At 40.8% G+C, this 18,095-nt stretch overlaps 1 protein-coding gene across 2 annotated transcripts in view; it reads left to right on the top strand.

Annotated features, from left to right (window-relative positions):
- Window positions 1-1,548: 1,548 nt before the first annotated feature.
- LOC311059345 (adhesion G protein-coupled receptor E5-like) overlaps window positions 1,549-18,095 on the top strand; it is a 32,211-nt gene continuing 15,664 nt past the window's right edge. The window contains exons 1-14 of one of the 2 annotated variants that reach the window (XM_084077174.1): window positions 1,549-1,746; window positions 3,061-3,096; window positions 3,440-3,757; window positions 5,126-5,419; window positions 5,730-6,044; window positions 6,336-6,473; window positions 7,353-7,454; window positions 8,014-8,307; window positions 10,075-10,392; window positions 11,642-11,779; window positions 12,816-12,947; window positions 16,440-16,477; window positions 16,625-16,720; window positions 17,035-17,206. In XM_084077174.1, coding sequence (XP_083933300.1) covers window positions 1,716-1,746; window positions 3,061-3,096; window positions 3,440-3,757; window positions 5,126-5,419; window positions 5,730-6,044; window positions 6,336-6,473; window positions 7,353-7,454; window positions 8,014-8,307; window positions 10,075-10,392; window positions 11,642-11,779; window positions 12,816-12,947; window positions 16,440-16,477; window positions 16,625-16,720; window positions 17,035-17,206 — 2,422 coding nt within the window. In that variant the 5' untranslated portion in view covers window positions 1,549-1,715. The remainder of the gene's footprint in view (window positions 1,747-3,060; window positions 3,097-3,439; window positions 3,758-5,125; window positions 5,420-5,729; window positions 6,045-6,335; window positions 6,474-7,352; window positions 7,455-8,013; window positions 8,308-10,074; window positions 10,393-11,641; window positions 11,780-12,815; window positions 12,948-16,439; window positions 16,478-16,624; window positions 16,721-17,034; window positions 17,207-18,095) is intronic. The other variant, XM_084077175.1, reaches the window with a different exon arrangement.

Raw genomic sequence — 18,095 nt, 5'->3', positions numbered from 1 at the left:
TGACAGGGGAGAGTTTCCCTGGTTGGACGTAGCGTGTGGAAGGAACACGTTATTCCAACCAGTTCCCTTCCCCTCCATCAGGCGCCCTGGCTGGCCAGGGGGAGGAAGTATAGTGACCACGATTACTGCATGTTTTTGTGAGGGTACCTACCCTAGGAGACAATGAGAGAACATGCAAACTCCACACAGAAAGGCCCTTTCGCCAACCCCACCTAGGGTATGGGCACTGATGACGCGGAGGAGAGGACACGCCCCCAGAGCCCACAGCATCCCCCCGGGAATTGAAGCCAGGACCTTCTAGCTGTGAGGCGACAGCGCTACCGACTGCGCCACCGTGCCCCCAAAACAATATTCAACCACATGAACCCTAGCGTCCCTATTCTGGGCATGTCATAACATGCAAACACTTTGTGAAATTGGAAAAAACAACAACATAATAATAAAATTAAATAAAATTAATAAAAAAAACTAGCCTGTCATGTATTAGAAGGACAATATCAGTCACCAACCAAGGACATGTGTTTTCAATGAACAAAGTAAGGTTTTTTTTTTAGCTTGAGAACAGTGTGCTGACTTTCTTCTTCTTTGTCCTTGTTTCTTCCCTTGATGTTCAGCACCTGGCCTAAATGTGGGCGTGGGATGTGCACTCAATTCTCTCTATGAACTTTTCAGTGAATCTAACATGGTTAAAATGGAGTTTGAAGTTACAATGGGTTTGTATAGGACGGGGGCCTGTCTGATAAAATGAATGTCAAATGAATCAAGCAACCTAAAAACTGTCTAGGGTGCTCACAAAAGCCTGAGTAGACGTTAAAATGACCCCAAATATGTTTGAAAGGAAAATATCCCTTTAGGTAAACTGTTTAGACTAATTTAGCTGGGGACCCCCTGGAACCCCCTCAAGGACCCCTGGGTGCCCCCGGAACCCACTTTGAGAACCACTATACCAGGTAATCCAGAATCAGAATCAACTTTATTGTCACATCACAGGTTTACAGGTGTAAAACAGTGGGTGAAATTTGTTTTTGTTAAAGCTCCATCGTTTTGGTTATATCCATAAAAAAGAAATGGAAGGAGAAGAAGGGGTTGCAATCGGGAAGAGAGATAAAAAACGAACAAAAAAACCCCCAAAAATAAACAATCCAATCCTTAATCTTACTAACGTTCATTTTACCATTTTATTTTCATGTCTATTTTATTTCCAATTCCAACTTCATATAATTTACTACTCTTTTTTATTTTATTTATTTCCCCCCCGATTCATATTGTTTTATTGTTGTTGTTTTTTGATTTTTGTTGTTGTTTTTTTCTGTGAGGGAACCGTATATGTGGGGTTGTATGTCTTTATACGTGAAAATCCTATAAATAAAGTTGTAAAAAACAAAAACAATTCAATACATACAGTAGGCCTGCCATTACCTGTTGGCCCGGCCTATCCTTACAGTACCTCTGAGGAGGTATATAATCCTAGGCAGAGTGCCATGCACTTTCCTGTTTTTCTTCTTTGGCTTTCATTTACTTTCTTTTTCACTCCGTAAAATCTTGGATTTTACTGTACTGCATGGACACCAAATTTGTAGCTGCAGAGAGGTTGAGGATTCTACAAAAAATGCTTATTTTTATGCATTTTTAGGGTTGGTCATCTTTACAGAGAAGCAGCTCTACTATTCTGATAAAGTCATCACTTGAGTGAGCTCAATCGGTCCGTCTTTGACATGGGGCCTGAGAAGGTGTTACTGATTATGGGTAAGTCTATCCACTGGTGGAACTAAGTAACTATAAGTACATTTACTCAGACTTCAGAGCAATTACAAAGTACTTTTACTTTAATTGAGTATTTATATGTTTTAATACTTTATGCTTTTAATCCATTATATCTCAAAGGCACATATTGTACTTTTTACTCCACTACAATTATTTGAATACTTTGCAGATTCAGATTATCAATACAAAACCTACATGAACCATTTAAGCCTATTTCATACGTGGCGATTCAAAGATGGTAGATCTACAAGCTCACATTGTAGATCTGTTATTGTTTTTAATTGCAAAAGTTTGCAAACATTCGAGAAATGGGACATTCTGCATGAGTAGCCTACTGTTACGTTTGGTACTGTAAATACACAAGTAAGACGCGCGAGGTTAAAAGGCGGGGTGATAACTAAAGCCTAGTTCAGAGTAAAGCAACAAGACGAGTTGTGACTTGCTACCAGCAACAGCGTTGTGTGTGTAACACATTTTTCATGCGAATCTGCCAACATTATACATGTTGCCCCCCCCTATCTCTCTCTCTCTCTCACACACACACACACACACACACACACACACACACACACACACACACACACACACACACACACACACACACACACACACACACACACACACACACAAACACACACACACACACACACACACACACACACACACACACACACACACACACACACACACACACACACACACACACACACACACACACACACACACAGTCTAGTGATCCGGGACCGTCATTTTTTATTGAGAGAGATAGAGTGAGCAAGAGAAAGGAAGGGAGAGCAGAGCATTTCATATTTTTTATATAAGTGTACGTCAGCCCGTCACCTTTATGTGGACTGTCACTGTCTGTGTCTCACATATCAATATGGGGGTCCTTGACATGAAAAAGTTTGAGAACCACTGGTTTATATGACAATACCATTGCTGATGGCAATCGGTCAGAGCTCAGTGCCTGGATGTGGACTGTTGTCTTTTGTCTGAACTGGGCTAGATGCACCACAGTAAGGCAAGGCAATACAAGACAGTTTATTTCTTTTGAAAATGTCAACAGTAAGGCAATTCAAAGTAGTTTACACAAAACAAAAAGCATAATATATCAAGACATGACATCAGCTTGTGACTGCAATTTGTTCTGGTTCGCGGATGACTCGGCTCTCATGGTCTCGGGAAACAACAAATTGCAGGTTGAAAAAGCCCTTAGCTCTGAACTCGGTGAAATGACAGCTTGTCATGTGGTGTGAAAGACATCACAGATTGATAAAGTCTTGTCTTATTCCACAGGGTTACTGTGTGTGCTGAAAAGATGTGACTGTATAGGTATGTTTTATCTATTGGGCCTTCCATGCCTTTTATGCACATGCAACTTTTCTTTAGAAACTTTACTGTGGTAAACATTTGTAAATGAAAGCATAAACAGTACATCATAATTATAATAAAAAATATGAATTATTATTATTATTATTAATAATATTATTATTACATATTTATTATTATTATTATTATTATTATTAATAATAATATTATTATCCTTATTATTATTACCCTTATTATTATTATTATTATTATTATTATTATTATTATTATTATTATTATTATTATTACCCCTATTATTATAGATATCATGTTGTAATATATGTTAACTTTAGATTTCTGTCCTCAGGTTCTCCGCAGGTAAAACTTGTGAATGGCCCTGATGGATGCTCTGGTAGAGTGGAGGTTTATCATGAAGGCCAGTGGGGAACAATATGTGATCATTTCTGGGATCTCAATGATGCTCAAGTAGTGTGTAGACAGGTGGGCTGTGGGACAGCTCTGACAGCCAAAAGGGAGGCGTTCTTTGGTGAAGGCCTTGGTAAAGTCTGGTTGGGTGGTATGAAGTGTTTGGGCCATGAGAAGTTCCTTGATGCCTGCGATCACAGTGGATATGGAGGTCATGGTCACTGCAGACATAAAAGGAATGCTGGTGTGATCTGTTCAAGTAAGCTCCATGTTTCATTGTTTGCCAAGGATTATTTACAGTACTTGGTCACTTCTATTTATGTTTCATGTAATTCACTTGATAACAGTTAATGTGTTATTCCCCTGGATCACAGTTGGATATGTATATATATATATATATATATATATATATATATATATATATATATATATATATATATATATATATATATATATATATATATAACTAAAAGGAAAAACCTTCAAAAGAAGGGACCGCACAACTCCAGGACTGATTTTGCTTTCTTTATTTGCACAACGCAGAAATATATATAGGATTTTTTTTCACACTGTATCAAAATGAGTATAAATATATGTGATTTGTATACTTTATATATGAGATTTCTATGCATCACATCTGTTAAAATGATGAAATGAAATGTAATAATTGAAGAGCCAATGAACTTGGCATATTACTTGGTGGGGGTGGAGCATTCTGTATAAACTGATGATCACTGACACCTGCTGTATAGCACCTGAAGAAGCAAACAAGCGAAACGCGTTGTGCAAATAAAGAAAGCAAAATCAGTCCTGGAGTTGTGCGGCCCCTTCTTTTGAAGGTTTTTCCTTTTAGTTATATACATCTCTTGCACTGACCTGCACCTCCAGTCGAGGTCTTACAAAGATGTGCACGAGTCTTATTTAGTTCATATATATATATATATATATATATATATATATATATATATATATATATATATATATATATATATATATATATATATATATATATATATATATATATATATATATATGTATATATATATATACATATATATATACATATATATATATATATACATATATATATATATATATATATATATACATACATACATACATATATATATATATATATATATATATATATACATACATACATATATATATATATATATATATATATATATATATATATATATATATATATATATATATATATATATATATATATATATATATATATATATATATATATATATATATATATATATATTGACATTGATGACTAGGTATTAAACCCTCATGTTTAGTCATTCAGAATACTAGACCCTTTCCAGAGAAATACTGACTTTTAGAGTTCCTTGGTATGGCATTAGGGTATCACAACAATTTTAACAGGAATTAATTTAGGATATTATTCTACAGTCAGTATACAGTTTGCTGTTCAAGTTTCAGTCTCAATCGTTTTCAAAGCAAAGTGATGTGCTGTTATGATACTGCTCTATTTTTTATTTCTAGCCACTACTGGATCCTGAAAACATATTTTCAGCTCAAGTCATGTAAACCTTTTCTTGAACCTTTGCATTTCTGACACTTTTCAATTTGTAATTTCTCTGATTTCCAGACAAAACCAGGCTGGTCAACGGCACCGACCGTTGCTCTGGTCGAGTGGAAGTCTTCCACAACGATGAGTGGGTGAGACTGTGTGGTAATGACTGGAGCTCAAGCAAGGCTGTGTTGACGTGTAGCGAGCTAGAATGTGGAAATCCAGTCAGTCCCCAAGTAAAATCTTACTTTGGTGAAAGCAAAGGGCTGAGAGGGTTTACAAATAGGTGTTTGGGTAATGAGACCTCTATCGCAGACTGCTCACTTCAGGCCCACCCTGCAACATGTGACAATATTGCTCTGAAGTGTACAGGTATGTTTTGATAATCATTACATCTATCTGTTGGGCCTTCTTTGGCTTTTATACACATGCAACTTTTCTTTAGAAACGTTACTGTGGTAAACATTTGTAAATGAAAGCATAAACAGTACATAATAATAATAGTAATAATAATAATAATATAATAATTATTGTTATTATTATTATTATTATTATTATTATTATTATTATTATTATTATTATTATTATTACTATTATTATTATTATTATTATTATTACCCTTATTATTATTATTATAGATATCATGTTGTAATAGCTGTTAATTTTAGATTTCTGTCCTCAGGTTCTCCGCAGGTAAAACTTGTGAATGGCCCTGATGGATGCTCTGGTAGAGTGGAGGTTTATCATGAAGGCCAGTGGGGAACAATTTGTGATGATCTCTGGGATCTCGAGGATGCTCAAGTAGTGTGTAGACAGGTGGGCTGTGGAACAGCTCTGACAGATCAAACAGGGGCGTTCTTTGGTGAAGGCCTTGGTAAAATCTGGTTGGATATAATGCAGTGTAAGGGCCATGAGAGGTTCCTTGATGCCTGTGGTCACTGGGGATATGGACTTACTACCTGTGACCATGATGAAGATGCTGGTGTGATCTGTTCAAGTAAGCTCCATGTTTTATTGTCTGCCATGGATTATTTATATTATTCTCCTGTTGTTTATGTTTCATGTAATTCACTTGATGACATCATGTATTATTCTCTTGGATCACAGTTTATGTAAAATACTTTTCAACATTATTTTTCAAAACACATCTGATCTCATTGGAAGAATTAATGCACTCTGTAGAGGGCCTCTATCTATGTATTTTGTTTTTCTTCTTTTTATGTGCTTTTGTATAATGAATGACTGATCCCATTTACACACTCTCTCTCTCTCTCTCTCTCTCTCTCAGGCATTAATGAGTGCTTAAGGGACAAGGACATATGTGGTCCTAATGCCTACTGTACTAACCTGCCTCCTAGCTACACCTGCACCTGTGAGTCAGGATACACCAACCTGTACCTCAATTCCACACATAATGGCTGCATCGGTGAGTTACAAACAAAAACAGTTTCTGCTTATCTTCCCACATAGTAAAGTCCTATAAAATGATCTATCTTCCGCTTAGCACCGATCGCTAACTGAATTTAACAATCGCATCAGGGGGACGATACCGAATGCACCTTGGACCCGGCTTTAAGGGGCATTGCGCCGGGCAGAAGATAGGGCCTCAGAGTTAAATTAACACTCCTGCACCCTGACTCTCTCCATCAACATTTGATCCTGTCCATTATACCACTACTTCCTATCCTCCCCAGTAGGGTATAGAGCGTGCCAAAAATCCTGAAGGGGGCGTCAACAAGTGTCATTTGGTAGCGGCGGACATCTTTGGGGGGTATAAACCAGGTTTATACGCCCCACATATAAATTGTCAATTGAAATCAATATCAGTAATCCGATATTAACCTGCGGGCAGCATTGAGTGAAGGTGGGACCACATGTGGCCCTTGGGCCGCCAGTTGCCCATGTATGCCCTAGAATGTGGTTACATTCTCAACCCTTGTTTCCTTATACAAGTTGAAAGATATTTTATAGAAACACTGTTTCGCCCTCCCAGCTTCCTTGGATCTTGACGGCTGCAAAACAGGACTTACACAGACCCTGAATAGGCCACCTGGCCTAGCGGAGATATGCAGAGGGCCTCTATATTCTGTATTTTGTGTTTCTTCTTTCTTATGTTTTTGTTTAGATGTACAGATAGGATGCCCTAGCTGTCACCCCAGGTGCGTTTCTTTGTCCAGACCTGAGGGAGCGGGAGGGGGCGTGGCGTTGGAGGAGGTCAGATAGGTAACGGGGAGCCTGGTTGTTGAGGGCCTTGTAGGTGGTGATCAGTATTTTGAAATCTATTCTGTGGTTTACTGGGAGCCAGCGAAGGTCGTGGAGGACTGGGATGATGAGGTCTCTGGATCTGGTTCTGATGACGAGGCAGGCAGTGGATATGAAGTCCATGCTAAGGATGCTGGTGTGATCTGTAAGTAAGCTTCATGTTTTATTGTCTGCCATGGAATATTTATGTTGTTCACTTCTGTTTATGTTTAATGTAATTGCCTTGGATCACACTTTATATAAATTGTCAAATAGTTTTTTTCAAAAGACATCTCATTGGACAACTAGGCATTAAACTCTCATCATGTCTGAGTCTTTGAGAATAATACACCCTTTCCAGACGTATTCTGACTTTTAGAGACACTTGGTCTTGGCATTAGACTGTATCACAACAATTTGACAACTAACCGCGTGGCATCTCTGCCCAGCGTAGGGTACAACAGAGGATGTTATCAAGGGAATGACGGCATTGCCACAATTTGTCTCTCTGCACACCACTCCAGCTTCTCTTATTCCCCAGTTAACATGTATACCATAACAAGTGGCTGCCGTAGAAGATCAGATTTCTGTCCTTACATGAATATCAGATTTCTGTCCATACATGACCTGAGCTGAAAACATATTTTCAGCTCAAGTCATGTGAACCTTTCCTTGAACATTTGCATTTCTGACACTTTTAAATTTGTTTTTTTCCTGATTTCCAGACAAAACCAGGCTGGTCAACGGCACCGACCGTTGCTCTGGTCGAGTGGAAGTCTTCCACAACGATGAGTGGGTGAAACTGTGTAGTAATGACTGGAGCTCAAGCAAGGCTGTGTTGACGTGTAGAGAGCTAGAGTGTGGAAATCCAGCCAGTTCCCAAGCAAAACCTTACTTTGGTGAAAGCAAAGGGCTGAGAGGGTTTACTAGTAGGTGTTTGGGTAATGAGACCTCTATCGCAGACTGCGCACTTCAGGCCCACCCTGCAACATGTGACAATGTTGCTCTGAAGTGTACAGGTATGTTTGGTTAATCATTACATCTATCTGTTGGGCCTTCCGTGCCTTTTATACACTGCATGTGTACAAAAGTTACTGTGGTAATCATTTGTAAATAAAAGAATAAACGGTACTGATAATAATAATTATTGTTATTACTCTCCGCCAGGAGAGTATTGTTATCACTGCGTTTTCACTTTCTAAACATGACACACCGATTGGTCAAGCCTCACGTGACACGTGAAATACTGTGATCTGATTGGCTAGTGACGCCACCGGGCCTATATATACATGGCATCACTCTGACAGTGTCTCTGCCACTGTCAGAGTGAGGTAAGACGGGAACCATGAAATGGCTGCGTGGCTGATACATAATTGGCAGATAGGACATTTATATAGACAGGAGGGATATGACATAGGACACTTATACAGACAGGAGGGATAGGACACTCACACAGACAGAACGGAAGAGGACACTTACCCAGACAGGTTGGATAGGACACTTACATATACAAGAGGGATAGCGACCTATAAATACATGTGTCACTGTGATAAGCCAGATTCCAATACCGAAAATCCGGCCACTAGCTCACTCCCAGACCTTCGAACCGGAAGTAGTCAAGTAGTCGCGGTCCAATTGTTCCTATCTGTCTTATTGGACAGATAGGACAGATAGGACACTTATATAGACAGGAGGGATATGACACTTACATAGACAGGACGGATAGGACAGGAGGGATAGGACACTTACACAGAATGAACGGAAGAGGACACTTACCCAGACAGGATGGATAGGACACTTACATATACAAGAGGGATAGTGACCTTCGCGACCTTCGAACCAACACAAGTCTTCTGGCGGAGAGTTGTGCTCCGAGGAGCACTTTTTCTAGTTGTTATTGTTGTTATTATTATTATTACTCTCCGCCAGGAGAGTATTGTTATCACTGCGTTTTCACTTTCTAAACATGACACACCGATTGGTCAAGCCTCACGTGACACGTGAAATACTGTGATCTGATTGGCTAGTGACGCCACCGGGCCTATATATACATGGCATCACTCTGACAGTGTCTCCGCCACTGTCAGAGTGAGGTAAGACGGGAACCATGAAATGGCTGCATGGCTGATATAGTACATAATTGGCAGATAGGACAGATAGGACATTTATATAGACAGGAGGGATATGACATAGGACACTTATACAGACAGGAGGGATAGGACACTCACACAGACAGAACGGAAGAGGACACTTACCCAGACAGGTTGGATAGGACACTTACATATACAAGAGGGATAGCGACCTATAAATACATGTGTCACTGTGATAAGCCAGATTCCAATACCGAAAATCCGGCCACTAGCTCACTCCCAGACCTTCGAACCGGAAGTAGTCAAGTAGTCGCGGTCCAATTGTTCCTATCTGTCTTATTGGACAGATAGGACAGATAGGACACTTATATAGACAGGAGGGATATGACACTTACATAGACAGGACGGATAGGACAGGAGGGATAGGACACTTACACAGAATGAACGGAAGAGGACACTTACCCAGACAGGATGGATAGGACACTTACATATACAAGAGGGATAGCGACCTTCGCGACCTTCGAACCAACACAAGTCTTCTGGCGGAGAGTTGTGCTCCGAGGAGCACTTTTTCTAGTTATTATTATTATTATTATTATTATTATTATTATTATTATTACTATTATTATTATTATTATTATTATTATTATTATTATCATGTTGTAATATCTGTTAACTTTAGATTTCTGTCCTCAGGTTCTCCACAGGTAAAACTTGTGAATGGCACTGATGGATGCTCTGGTAGAGTGGAGGTTTATCATGAAGGCCAGTGGGGAACAATATGTGATGGTCTCTGGGATCTCAATGATGCTCAAGTAGTGTGTAGACAGGTGGACTGTGGAACAGCTCTGACAGCCAAATCAAAGGCATTCTTTGGTCAAGGCTTTGGTAAAATCTGGTTGACTGATATGGAATGTTTGGGCCATGAGAGGTTCCTTGATGCCTGCTCTCATCACTTGGAATATGGAGTTAGTTACTGCAACCATAGACATGATGCTGGTGTAATCTGTTCAAGTAAGCTCCATATACGATTTATTGTGTGCCATGGATTATTTATGTTGTTCACTTCTGTTTATGTTTCATGTAATTCACTTGATGACATTAACGTGTTATTCCCTTGGATCACAGTTCATGTAAATTAAATTATTGTTCAAAAGACATCAGATCTCATTGGAAGAATTAAACCCTCATAGAGGCTTTCAGAATACTATTCCCTTTCAAGATCTATTCTGAATTTTAGAGACCCTTGGTCTTGGCATTAGACTGTGGTATTACAGCAATTTGAACAGGAATTATTTCGTGATATTATCCTACACACAGCAACCAGATTGAAGTCTCAGCAATATTCAAGTGCACAAGTACAGTTCAGTAGGCAGGGATGTGCTAGTAAATGACTTCTAAAATACTTCTTAAAAAAAGAATCTAACCACTATTAGACTAATGGGACTGACTACTGCTCAGGCAGACAGGAGGTCTTCTACGGCAGCCATTGGTTATGGTATAAATGTTAATTGGGGAATAAGAGAAGCTGAAGTGGAGAGACAAATTGTGGCAATGCCGCCATTCCCTTGATAACATCCTCTGTTGTACCTTACGCTGGGCAGAGATGCCACACGGTTAGTTGTCAAGGTACAGAGATGTCCCTCAATGCTGTGTTCAATGACAGAATGACACAGTGTACATCAAGACCAGCCATGATAATGTCAAAGAGACAACTGTTGCTTGTACAGGCAATATTTTGTAAGCCTTGATATATTTATACTCCGTCATAATGACGGCAAAAAACAAGCTTGCAGCGTGTGTCAGATGCGACATGTTGTGAGCTTGTAGATCTGCTGAACGCAACGTCCAATTAACCGTAAAAAGGGTTCTCTATTTAGCGCACCTATAGGTGTTTTCACCTATAGAGGTCACCACACATGCAAAAGGTTTGGTCATAGAAACACAATTTGCCCCCCACAGCCTCCTTGCTCCTGACAGCTGCAAAACATGACTTACACAGCCTTGGGTAGGCAGAGATATGCACTCTGTAGAAGAGGACCTCTATCTAATTGTGTATTTTGTTTTTCTTCTTTTTATGTGTTTTTGTATTAATGTACAGATATGAATGAGTATGAAGAAATGACTGCATTCTCTCTCTCTCTCTCTCTCTCTCTCTCTCTCTCTCTCTCTCTCTCTCTCTCTCTCTCTCGCTCTCTCTCTCTCTCTCTCTCTCTCTCTCTCTCTCTCTCTCTCTCTCTCTCTCTCGCTCTCTCTCTCTCAGGCATTAATGAGTGCTTAAGGGACAAGGACATATGTGGTCCTAATGCCTACTGTACTAACCTGCCTCCTAGCTACACCTGCACCTGTGAGTCAGGATACACCAACCTGTACCTCAATTCCACCCATAATGGCTGCATCGGTGAGTTACAAACAAAAACAGTTCTGCTCATCTTCCCACATAGTGAAGTCCTTAGGGACCCATCTTCCGCTTAGCGCCGAGCGCTAAGTGAATTTAACAACTGCGTTGGGGGGACGATACTGAATGCACCTTGCACCCAGCTTTAACTCTTTCACTGACAGATTAAATACATAAATGAAGAGCCCACTGCCAGCAATTGTTGGTTTTCCTTACCTTTTCAACTAGTCACAATATCAATATATATATTGATATAAAAACAAGAAATGACCAAAGTCATGATAAAGCCGCATGCGGCAGGCTTTTTTTGCCCCAATCTTTTCATAGACCTGATTACTTGTTTTTTGGATTGCTTGTTTCTCTCGCCAAACCTGGCAGATTAACGCTCTAATGTTTTTTATATAAGTGGTGGCAACATTTTGTGACACCACACGGGTCTTCCCAACAATAGCTAAGATAGAAGTCAGTGTGAACATGGCCAAATAATAACTTAATAGCCAAACTAGGTCTAATGAAGCACGCTAGCATTAAGGCTAACCCTCCGGCCTGAGGCTCTCTCCCTTTCTCTCTCTCTGCTGCAAAGAAGGAGGGGCGGGTGCTGCAAAGCGCCCTCTCCCCATTGGCTTAAAGGGGGGGAAGTGTGAAGGACAGCCAGGACAGCCAATAACAAATAGGTGTCAAAGGAGGAGAGGCGGGTGCTGCAAAGGACCGTCTCCCCATTGACGGGAAGTGTGAAGGACAGCCAGGACAGCCAATGACACTTAGGTGTCACTCAGGTGTCGGACTAGGACTAGTGCTGTCTGTAGAGCCGCTAGCTTTCAGCATGCGGCTAAAAATACATTGTGACCCCATTGAATATAGCAACTTCTGTGTTAGAGAACAGCGCCATCTGGTGGAAAACTTCCTATCCTCCTCCAGTAGGGTATAGTGTTATAGGTAATCTCACATAAATCAAATCCCCTTTGCCATGATATAAATGTGTTTTAAGAGTCACGTCAAGTAATGTTCTACTACCTCGACTCCCTCCTGCACCATCCAGATACAGATGAATGTCAGGAAGATGGAGACATTTGTGGCGTAAAGGGGACTTGTGAAAACCGTGAAGGGAGCTACCGGTGCAATTGTTCAGCTGGGTACAGTAACTACGGCAACGAAAGGACCACATGCTCAGGTGAGATCCATGACACGATTATGATTTAAAAAACTTAAAGCCTTGTTGACTGGAGTCCCCCAGGGCTCTATACTAGGTACCCTCCTTTTTGACTCCACCTGTCTGTCTGTCTGTCTGTCTGTCTGTCTGTCTGTCTGTTTGTCTGTCTGTCTATCTGTCTGTAGTCCGTCCGTCCGTCCGTCCGTCCGTGTGTGTGTGTGTGTGTGTGTGTGTGTGTGTGTGTGTGTGTGTGTGTGTGTGTGTGTGTTCAACTCTGTACTGAAAATCCTGAAATCTTTGCACATCTCTCTGCTAATACACCAGATGTTGTTGTTGTCAATGAAGGAAACAGATCAGTTTCCATTCTTGAAATGGCCTGCACCTTTGATTCTAGCTTAGAGGAAGCTTTTATGACCAAAGTCATTAAATACCAGCCGCTCCTCCATACCATCACAGAGCTAGGTTATAGGTGCAATCTATTTGTGTTTATCTTTGGCAGCCTAGGACATGTACATAGGTTGGTTGTAAGAGGCTTCCAACAACTTGGGATGCCAAAAAAGCAGCCAAAAGGCTTGCAAAATTCTGTGGAATCTCTTCTACTATCGGTAGCCGCCAAATATGGCGAAGACGCTGTTATTTGTACCCCTAAAAGGTGTGGGAGTATTTGTCCATGATTTGCTGACTGTACATTTTTGACAGCGCCTTGTAATATTTGTGTCCTTGTATTGTATCTCTTATGTGGACATAAATAAATGATTAAAATGTGTGTGTGTGTGTGTGTGTGTGTGTGTGTGTGTGTGTGTGTGTGTGTGTGTGTGTGTGTGTGTGTGTGTGTGTGTGTGTGTGTGTGTGTGTGTGTGTGTGTGTGTGTGTGTAATTTGGTTTCTTTTGATTTGAAGTTCAGGTTCTTATGTAGGTTTCTTTGGTTTATTGTCTTGACTTAACGCCCACCCTGAAGTAACTGGCTTTTTTTTAAATAAAAACCCATAAAAAGGCTGCAAACCCTTGTTACTGGTGGTTCTTGGGAGCTGGTAGCAGGGGAGTCCCACTTGTTTTGCGCCTTAAAGGAGCATTTCACCCCTGGAAGAAACTGCAATCACTCAATGGTAATAGTATTTGTAGTAGATAACAGTAGCACAATTTAAAATTTGCACCCTATGGCCATAAAAATAATGAAATCTGTGTGTTTGACTAGGTTTTGACTGGACTGCTTATTACTACAATGACCATAATGCTTTTGGTTTACTGCCCCTCCTTGTGGCAGGGGAGATTCTGTGTGGGTGTGATCTCCAACAACGACGTTGAAACAGCATGGTAGTGTTGCCATGTCTGCTTATTATAAGCGGCTTCTTTCTAAAATGTAGTTGATATTTGGGCTTGTTTCCAAATGTTTTGATTGTTGTTTAAACCAGTGGTTCTCAAACATGTTCATGTATTTTTCCACAGTCCCCCATCTGAAATTATAATTTGTGCCAGGGAGCCCCTAACAGATATTTGTCAAAAATATTCCACATTTTGCACTTTTTCCCCCTCAAGATGTTTTTGTAAATAGCAGATCTACAAGCTCACAATGGGCAGCGAAGCGTTGTGAGCTTGTAGATCGGCAATTTTCAAATATATAATATCCCATGTACATGTCTAGGTAAAGTTGGCCTAGTTATCCTCTTTTGGGTTTGTTTTCTTAGACCTGGTTGCTTATTTCTCTCACAATATCTGGCAACACTGACTGAAGAACGTCAACCTAGCACATGTTCATCTAGTTACATATATGTCCAAGGATTCGTTAGTGATGTCATATCACTGTCAAATCCTTGCTATCTTCATGCAGTTCTACTTCCGTGTCGCATAGTAGTGACATCACTGTCGAATCCTTGGTATTTTTATCCTAGCCTTTCGCGACGGTTTGTTTACCAGCTGCCTCTCCACGCTGTCTTTTTTTTTTCACGCTTGAGCTTATGAAACACTACACAGGATTATTATTTCATGTCAACATTCAAGTACAACTATCAGAAGATAACTCAGGTAAAGTAAAGTCTCACTCTGCAACGGGGGGCGCAGCTAATGGGAGTGACTGTGTCAGGGCCGGAGTGGGACTCCAAATCTGGCCGGGAGATACACGCCCACCCAGGCCAACCTGCGCGCGCGCAGCGCGCGCCGATTTTTTTGGGGGGCCCTTTTTTGGGGGGGGCCTTATTTTTGGGGGGCCTTACAAAAGGGGGGCCTTTTTGGGGGTTAAAGGTAGGGGGGAGGCCCGCAGCTGCACTGAGCTGCAAGCAACACTGACTGCATTGAATTGAAATTGACTGTGGTTGGCCTGGCCTGAGCTTAGGAGAGATTTTTTTTTGCTGCATCACTTAAGCGCCGCGCTGGCTGTGGATGGCTGGCCTGACCTGATTTTTTTTTTTTTATGCAAAAAAAAAAAAAAAAAAAAAAAAAAAAAATTTTTTTTTTTTTTTTTTTTTTTTAGGCAGGCCACTAGAGGGCAGGCCACCGGGAATAGTCCCGGTCCTCCCGACGGCCAATCCGGGCCTGGACTGTGTGGGGACACCCCATTGGGGCGGTCTTTGGAGCTGGTCTGTGTGAGACGCGTCGAGACAACATGTAGTGCGGAAAAGGAATGACATAACATTTCGTGACGTAAATAACGTCACGAGAAGGTAGAAGATTACTAGATATCTCAAAACACAGATCATACACAAAAATAATAATAATTGAGTCCTAAACTTCATTACCATTGGGTCATTTTCTTCCAGGGGTGAAATGTCCCTTTAAGGTTCCCCTATAGGCCAGGGCATAACAGTGATATTACTCCTACAGATTTTGTCCAAACATCAAGCAAATCTGTACACATTATCTCTATAGTCATGTGATCAAGACGGATTTGTCCAATTTTCATATTCCATCAACATGTTGTGAGCTTGTAGATCTGCTATTTTCACAGAATGTTCAACCCTTGTTTCCTTGTTATACAAGTTTCAGTGTTCTATTTCCATTTTGGCAACTGTATTTCGTTTCACTCTTAGCAAACTGCACTAATGTTTTGTTTCTGTTCAGTGGTTCTCAAAGTATTTTGTTCTCAAAGTCTTTTGCTCAGTAGCCTACCCCCTTTACCTGATTTCTGAATCCATGTACCCCCTTTACCCTACTACAACTGCAAGAAAACTGCAAGAGAAAACCATAAGCTAGCATATTATGATGAATGAATGATAACCCACCTTTTGAAGAACATTACAAATAAGACATGGAGTGAAAGAGTTAAAATTATTAAACACACACACACACACACACACACACACACACACACACACACACACACACACACACACACACACACACACACACACACACACGCACACACACACACCTGAAAATACATTTTCTGTTTAATAAAGAACTGGAGAGACATTGAGACTTCTGTTACTGAACAAACACTCTATAGCAATGAGCAACTATTTAATTGTATAGTCATATAGTGATGTGTTACTGTATAGCTCTGATCTGTCTTCCATACAGAGTTGCAGTGTGATCAGTTCAAAGCAGACATTACACATGTGAGTAGCCTATATTCAATCATTAGATACAGAATCACTATTATGTATGTGCGTATACATACAAATATGTTTGCTCTCTCTCTCTCTGTCTGTCTGTCTGTCTGTCTGTCTGTCTGTCTGTCTGTCTGTCTGTCTGTCTGTCTACAGTCTTCATCAGGTGTGTCTAATATCTTGTCCCTGATGTGGAACAGCTGCACTGACCTGTCTGAAGGAAAGCCAAGTCATGGAGATATACTACTAGAGGTAGCAATCATGGATGAAACACACACACACACACACACACACACACACACACACACACACACACACACACACACACACACACACACACACACACACACACACACACACACACACACACACACACACACACACAGATGCAGACACAGAAATGCACACACACACACACACACACACACACACACACACACACACACACACACACACACACACACACACACACACACACACACACACACGCGTGCGGCCGTGCGCGCACACGCACGCACACACAAACACATATCCTTGTTTTCTGTCCCTTCTCGTCTGTTGTGTAGATGTTCACAGCAGTGGAAGACCTGCTGGAGTCCCCCGGTCACCTCAACAACAGTGACAACAGTGACAACAGTGACAAGGTGACTCGGTTGCTTCAGGCAGTGGAGGATGCTGTGAGGCTAATCGGACCCCAGCTCCAAGGCAACTACACCCACATAGAGACAAACCAGACAGGTACACACACACACACACACACACACACACACACACACACACACACACACACACACACACACACACACACACACACACACACACACACACACACACACACACACACACACACACACAGTAAACTACACGAAGGACTCCATTACAAATAAAACACTAACTACTGTTTGAAGCCCATGTTTATAATGCTTTAAACATACTTATAATGCGTTATAATCTGCTTATAACACAATATAACCGAAGTCACTTGCATTGAGTCCTGCTTCAATGACCACAAACAATGGATGTCTAAAAACTTCACCCCCTCCTGCCCCAACACACAAATAGTTGATAATCTCACTTCAAGTCTCGGTGCCCTCTCCAAAAATGTTAAAAAGAAGGCCCATAACCTGGGTGTCATGTTTGACCCAGAGCTGACTTTTGACATCAGCTGCAGACCTAGAAAAGGTCATTCACGCGTTTTTCTCCTCCAGACTTGACTATTGCAATGCACTTTATTCAGGGATCAGTAAGCGAAATATTCAAAGACTGCATCTGATACAAAACGCAGCTGCCAGGCTCCTGACCTACACAAAGAGAAGTGAGCACATATTTACACCAGTCCTTGCGGCCCTTCACTGGTTGGTTACCTGTGAGTTTTAGAATTGATTTTAAGATTTTACTGCTTGTTTTTAAAGCCCTAAATGATCAGGCTCCTGCGTATATCTGTGATCTTTTAACTCCTTATAAGCCAGGCCACTGCCTGCCCTGCCTGTAATCATCTAGCAGGGCCTTATTGACAGTACCTAGTCTTGCTTTGTCACAAAGGGCGGCTTTTGCCGTGGAACTCAGTTTTCAGGCTAACTCAGTGTCCTCCTTCAAATCTCTTCTAAAAACTCACCTCTATCGCACA

Source organism: Gymnoscopelus microlampas (assembly GCF_963454915.1).
Source record: "Gymnoscopelus microlampas genome assembly, chromosome: 13".
Lineage (NCBI taxonomy): Eukaryota > Metazoa > Chordata > Actinopteri > Myctophiformes > Myctophidae > Gymnoscopelus > Gymnoscopelus microlampas.
This window is presented reverse-complemented; position numbering and strand designations above follow the sequence as displayed.